At 27.6% G+C, this 7,024-nt stretch overlaps 1 protein-coding gene across 1 annotated transcript; it reads right to left on the bottom strand.

The window, feature by feature from the left end:
- Positions 1-2,389: 2,389 nt before the first annotated feature.
- LOC140178121 (uncharacterized) lies at positions 2,390-4,003 on the bottom strand. Its single transcript, XM_072213373.1, has 2 exons — positions 3,620-4,003; positions 2,390-3,172 (listed from the first exon to the last, which is right to left on the bottom strand). The coding sequence occupies exons 1-2, from the start codon at positions 3,956-3,958 to the stop codon at positions 3,101-3,103; spliced, it is 411 nt and encodes a 136-aa protein (XP_072069474.1). The 5' UTR covers positions 3,959-4,003; the 3' UTR covers positions 2,390-3,100.
- Positions 4,004-7,024: the final 3,021 nt, after the last annotated feature.

The following is a 7,024-nucleotide window of genomic DNA, read 5'->3' as shown; positions in this document are numbered from 1 at the left end:
TTAATTTAATTATATGATTCTTAATTGTTGAAATTTTAGCAGCAGCAATGCAATTTATTTCCTTTGATATTTAAGTTATGAAAATTTCTCCAACAACAATGCGAGGGAATACCAGCAAAAAATCAGCTAAATGTCTCTGAGTGAATCTAAAATTTTTATGTGGATGGTGCTTATACTAGGCATTAGGATGTTTCTTTTATTAAATATCAGAATGTTTTTTTTCATACCAAATGGATATTCTTTTATATATTTTATAAATTTTTTTATATACTAAGAATCGAGATTGTTAAAAATTCCGTGATCCCTGTCCATATTTCTCTAACGTATTATTTAGAATTTTAATTTAGAATGAGAAGCAATTAATATCAAATATTATAAATTAATTAAGTTGTTTACTTTTGCCGATAACCTCTTGGTTCTATATACTTTTCCTTTCTCCAATATCATCAACCTGTTGAAAATTTGTTCACGAATTTAACTAATTAAGAGAGAGAAGAAGAAATGCTTGTAGGGTGCTAATTAATATGATAAAATTAATGCAATTAAAGAGGGTACCAAATGAAGGGAAATATATATACTTAATGGGTAATGTTAGGTAGACAAAAAAAAAAAAACAGCTAAAACTTATCTTATTTAGTATTAATTAATTATTACAATAATTAATAAATGTTAAATAAGGTAAATTATGGCTATTTTTGACTGATTTTCTTTGGTTACCAAACATTTTCGATACTTAATTCATAATGTGTGTGCTATAATGTGCATTTTTATAGGGAGTGGATCCTCTCAATTGTAAAAAAAAATTGAGAGTATAACTCTTTATTACTCTCTCTCATATTTATTTTTTGTCCCACTTATAAAATTAATAGTGAAAAATCACACTTTACTTCCTCAATTATTAAAAAAAATTGTGAGGATCCATTTCCATATTTATATACTAGAAGTTTAATTAGACTTCAATCATTACTCACGGAATCTGGGTCCTTTAGGAATATGTTGTCTTGTGTAAATTTTGAATGTGAACTTGTTCCCATATTGCTGACCTAGCATAGATCATTAATCAACTAATATATATACCAATTAGGTTACCCATATATACCAGGCACATCTTCTAAAATTAAGGTATATTATATGATTAATTAGCTATATTTTAAAATACTAATGATTAGGGTTTTAAATTTTGATATGTAATTGCAATTATTGTTTTTGCAATATATTACATCTGCTGCAACCATTACTTGTAACTACATTGAATTGTATGTAAATATGATGTGATATCACTTCATATAATTAAACCGCAACATAACCATATAAAAGCTGAAATGGCTATAATATACTCACCAATGTACACCTTAGAAGCAATAATAGTCAAACATAGTCATGACAACAATAACAACAAATATTTAAATTCTGCTAATTAAACAGAAAAAGAAGCAAGCATAAGCATTATCACTAATTAATTTTGTAATTTGGCTTTAATTTGGTGATCCTTCCACTTCAATATATATGATACATATTTTTTCTTCTAAAACCTTTTTTTTTCATAATGCAATTAATTTGCTTAGAAAGACACAGTAAATGGAAATAATTGGTGAAAATAAAGTAACAAACTAAAAATCCCTTTTTCTTGTTAATGTTTAATTTTCCATATGAGGTTTCCCTCAAAGTAAAATGATTATAGTATTTAATCATTTTTTTTTATGATTATAAAATTTCCCTTTTCTCTTCCTCATCTTTCTTATTCATAAAATGGGTTAGCTTATTTTTTCTTTAGTAGTTTAGTATTATACCAATAATGATGAATGAGGATGAGGCCATCAATGTAAAAAGATAAATAAATATATGTAGTAAACTTTCATATATAATTATCCACCTTAATTATGCTACTATTTTAGTATAGGAAACTCTGTTAAGAGTAAACTCTTTTCTTTTTAATATTAGTCAATCTTCTAAAATTATTTTATTTATTTTAAATTTTAGACTCTAAATAATAATTTTTAATTCTAAATTTTAAATTATAAATTTTAAATTCTCAACAAAATTAAAATTTTAAAATATAAAAAGAAGTTAGCTAATATTGACTAACTAAAAATTAATTTTTTATATTTTTATATCTATTAAACATTTATGAATACCTGCATTTTTAACCTTTTTTGTCTTAAAAAGAACTTCAATTTAGAAAAGAAGAAGAAGATATTTTGCTTATGTCAAATTTAAGTTTAAGATGAAAGGTAGCAAAGTTCATCAGTGTATAATAACACTAAAATACTATATATATATATATATATATATGAATTGAATATTTGAATTGTTGGATCCAATGAAAAATTGGTTCACTTCATTAGATACACCATGAAGTTTAATTAATTATAAGCATGAGGTAGGGGAGTATTTATATTCATATATATATGTATACTAATATATATAAAACTAATTAATCAAAACCTAGATATAATAATATAATTCACTACCATACACAAAGGAATTAATATTCAGCAAAGGCCTCTCTTCTTTGATTAATTCAGTGCAGGAGGTGCAGCCATCATCATATCTCCCATTAAAATCCAATAATTTTTTTTGCTCATCTCTTTGTTCTATGTTACTGCAGTTTTCCTAATATAAAAAAGGAAAAACAAAATATTACTTATTGTTGTTAGCTGAAAATTGGACAAATTAATTGTTCTCTTCTAAAATCAACAAAATGCCAAGAAAAAGTTAAAGTGTTACATTTATTTTGGTTTGAGGTTATACCTTTGTTTATGGAATAATAATGCTTGGGGTTGTATTTCCTTTCCTAACAAATGGTTTAGTGGGAGGGGAAAAAAAAAAAAGAAAAGAAAAGTTCTTTCAAAGATGAAAAATACACCAAGAATTTAATTAATTAAATAAATAATTTAATTTTGATATATTGACAGTGTAAATAATTTTATGTGTACATTAAATTACGTAATGACACATTAATAGAAATAATTATTTTATACATTGACCATGTATATAATTATAAAAAAATAAATATAATTTAGATAATAATATAAAATTTTTTACACTGTAAATATATTAAAATTAAATTTTTAATTAAATATTTTAAATGTACGTAAATTCAGTTGAACCTGATCTCCACCTTTAAATCTTCCATTTGTTTTGGCTTCTCAAACTGGTTTCCATACAAAACCTAAAAATGCAATAGATAAGTCAAAGAATCATTAACCTAATTATGATTAGTGTGGCAAAAGTTGAAAACTTTATAGCAAACAAACAATAATTAAATTGTAATAATAATCGTCATTCCAAAACACTTATGTCATAAAATTAATTTAAAAAAAAATTTAAATCGTTAAAAAAATATATAAATAATTTTATCTTTAATATAAAAATTAAAATTTATACGTCATAGAAACTCTAATAATATACTAATATCTGATATTATGTTATAAAATTATTTCTTTAAAAATTTTAAGTTAATAAATTCAATGAAATACGTAAATAGTTATATTTTTAATATTTTAGTTGGCCAATGTGACTTCAATATATTGAATTGGTCAAATATTTATAACAGAATAATGGGATTCAGGGAAAACAAGAAGATAAATTGTAATAGCATTAGAGAAAGGAAAAGAACCTTGGAAGTAGTGAGAGGAGAAGTTGCAGTATCTTGCAAAGAAGCATCATCATCAAGCAAAGGTGTTTTGAAATTCTTGTTGTTGTTGTTGAAACTCATTTTCAAAGGAAACTCCTTTTCATGAGGTTTTTTATTATAGTTAGATAATCTTTTAGGAGCCGAAGAAGAAGCAGCATCAGAGACCATAATAGAAGAATAACAATTATTATTATTGTTATTGTGGTCCTCTTCATCATTATCATAATCATTATTACCATTTTTGTTGCTAAAGAATTCTTCAAAGTACTTAGTCCAACCACTCTCTTCATTGGAAGAAGGGGTTTTCCCAATGGAACTCATTTGAGGCTTAGAGAGAATTGAAGGTACAATAATTAGTGGGGTTTGGTGTTTAGTTCCAAAGAGGCAAGTTTAGTTTCCCAAACATACCATATATATATATAGTTGCAGAGAAATGGTTACAATATTGGAACAGCCACACACATATATATACATATATAAAACTATTATTAATTAAATTAATAGTTGACATATTAAATTACTGCAAGTTATTATATATTACATATTACCTATGTATCTAAAATCAAAATGTTTTACATGTGCAACTGTTTTATCCAATAATATATATTTGAAAGACGCGGAAGGGGATGGAAGAATACCCTTGAAAGCATAGCAAATCCATTTTTAATTATTAATTAGTATTAACTAATTTTTTTGAGACAATTTCACTCTCCTCCTCCCTCTCGAGTCTCGAGAGATACTAAAATGATTCTCTTTCTCTTTATTTGTAAAATGTACATTTCTTTCTCTTATAATTTTTAAAAAATGTCATCTTTAATCCATTTTAAATTTTTTGTGTTAACTAATGTCAACTTTATCCATTTTTTAAGAAAAAATATATTTTTTTACAAAAATACCCTTTAGCAAAAATTTTATTTTTTTGTCATTGAATTTTGCTTACCAAAATATCTTTTAATAAATTATTTTTTTATTGATTAAATTGTATTTTAATCAAAACTTTTTTTAAATTTAATTATTAAATTATTTTTTTCTAAGATATTCTTCAATAATTTTTTAATTATCAAATTGTGATTTTACTAAAATTTTCATTAACAATTATAGTTATCTTTTACTATTAATTTTATGATATCAATATATATTGTTTTAATATTAAATAAAAAAATCTCGGTAAGATTATTTTCCGATATCAGTATATATTAACAGTGGTAAGATTTTCTTTACGAAATAGAGGGGAGGGGAGGGAAGTGTCATTTTAGCATCTCTTAGGTGAGTGGAGTGGAATTTTCCTAATTTTTTTTAGTTCTAAAACTCTTATTTTATAGAAAATTTAGGATTTAGAATTTATAATTTAAGATTAAAAATTTATGGTTTAAAATTTAACATAAATAAAATAAATTAAAAAAAAATTACCTAATGTTAACCGAAAAGTTGATTCATTATTAACCTTACTCGTACTATAATATTATTTATATTGAGTACACATGAATTGGTTTGTGAACTAAGTTTTTAAAAATTATTTAAAGGTTTATGATTTCTAAAAATAATTTTAAAATGATAATTATGAGAAAGCATGATTTTTGATATATTGTTCCACCCTAAAAATACACAAACTTACTTACCACTTATTAATTAACCGAATATATACTGCCCACAGACCATGTTAATAAAATGTAGACAAAGTATTTATTTGGAGATGAAAATTCAGAGACCAAAGTGGGAAAAGCATGAGTATGTAAATAATGGTAGCTACTAGCTACTATAGCAGATACACCTTTATTTTGATAGCATGAAAGTACTCTTAATAATTAGCCAATTGCCAAAACATGCAATCCACAGAAACTGTTTCAGATACCATCACACAATAATGTAACTATTTATCATACTTGGCCAAAACGGCTTCTCCTGAACAAAATTGTTACACCATATGTATATATAGGACACATTCGATTTTAATTTGTAAAAAGAAAAAAAAAAGGGTATCAATTTTAATTTGTCTAGGACAAAATGCAAGCCCTATTCAGCAAGGTCTTTGTCAATATTAAACCATCCGTTGCTGAATTCTCTCTCTCTCAAAAAGCAATATATGTTTGGAGTTTGAATGTCTAAGCTAGTAACTCAAGTCCTGGTTTAGAGAGCAGCAGTTTTAATTTATTTGGATAATGAAGGGTTAGAGATATGAATAATTCCCTGAGAATTAAACTTATATTTATATCTTTACTTATAAACATGAGAAAGAAAAGAATGCTACATATTTCCTTTACTATATATATATATATATATATATATATATATATATATATATATATATATATATATATATATATATATATATATATGTTATGATGGGTAACCGGAGATTATTGGGCTGGACTCGCTGGGTTGGCCCAATCGTCTATGGAGGGAAGCCTTCGGGCGGATTCGTGTCTTCAGGGCCTCCGTCCGACTTGTGAATACAAGTGAATGGGGGTGGTACCTGCAAAGACACTCCGATGCCTAAGTCAGCAAGGGCGTAAGCAGGTCTAGAGAGTATTGGGACTTAGTGATACCTGAGAAGTGTCAATGTATTTATAGTGGTGAGCCAATAACCACCGTTGAAGTAGTTCCACCTTTTAAGGTGGATAACCGTCCCTTTATCTTAGGGAAGTTGGGATATGGCTCCTAGAAGTGGGTTGAGAGATCTTAGGGGCAGTTACTCATTTAAGTGAGTGTTTATCTGCCAGCTAATCTTCGTCCCTGACTTCTTTAGAGCAAGTCGTAGTGAGAACCGACTTCTTTAGGGGAAGATCGGTGTGGGGTGAGGCTCAATCCTTTGGACTGGGTCTTTTCGTTTGGACCTGGGCCTTAGTGTTGGGCCAGGGTATGAACAGTGCCCCTACTCGAGCCCAATTTCTTTTGAGACTTGGGTTCGAGTATTCTACTCGGGGTCGTAGCCGACTTGTGAGGGAACCGACGTGATTGTTCGGAACCGACGTGACTTTCGTGACTTTTGGTTTTCACAGTTACGTCTAATCAAACGTCGCGTCCGTTAGAGGTTTGCGTAGGTATTAATTACCTTGGTAACGGTGCACCCATTAATGACCGCTTTCCGTTTTTACCATTATGCCCCTAACGTGTCTATAAATACTTTATCTCTCTTTTGTTGTTTCGTTTCTGCGTTTTTCAAATTTTCTCATCTGTTCGTGGGGCATTCTTCGTTTGAAGGCTTTCATCTTCCCCTACCTTGCTTCCAGACAAAGGTTAGTCTTTTCTCCTCTTCTCTTTTATGAAATGTTTCTGTTTGCATGCTTTTACTTTTTTAGAGAGAGGAGTTGACTTTGTAGGCTTCTGTTTGATTCCATGCCCCTTAGGGACCCTGTTCTTGATCTTTTTCTTTTCCCTTTGTAGGTT

The sequence above is a fragment of the Arachis hypogaea genome, chromosome 13 (genome assembly GCF_003086295.3).
Source record: "Arachis hypogaea cultivar Tifrunner chromosome 13, arahy.Tifrunner.gnm2.J5K5, whole genome shotgun sequence".
Lineage (NCBI taxonomy): Eukaryota > Viridiplantae > Streptophyta > Magnoliopsida > Fabales > Fabaceae > Arachis > Arachis hypogaea.
The sequence above is the reverse complement of the archived record's forward strand: the minus strand, read 5'-3'. Positions and strand labels throughout refer to the sequence as shown.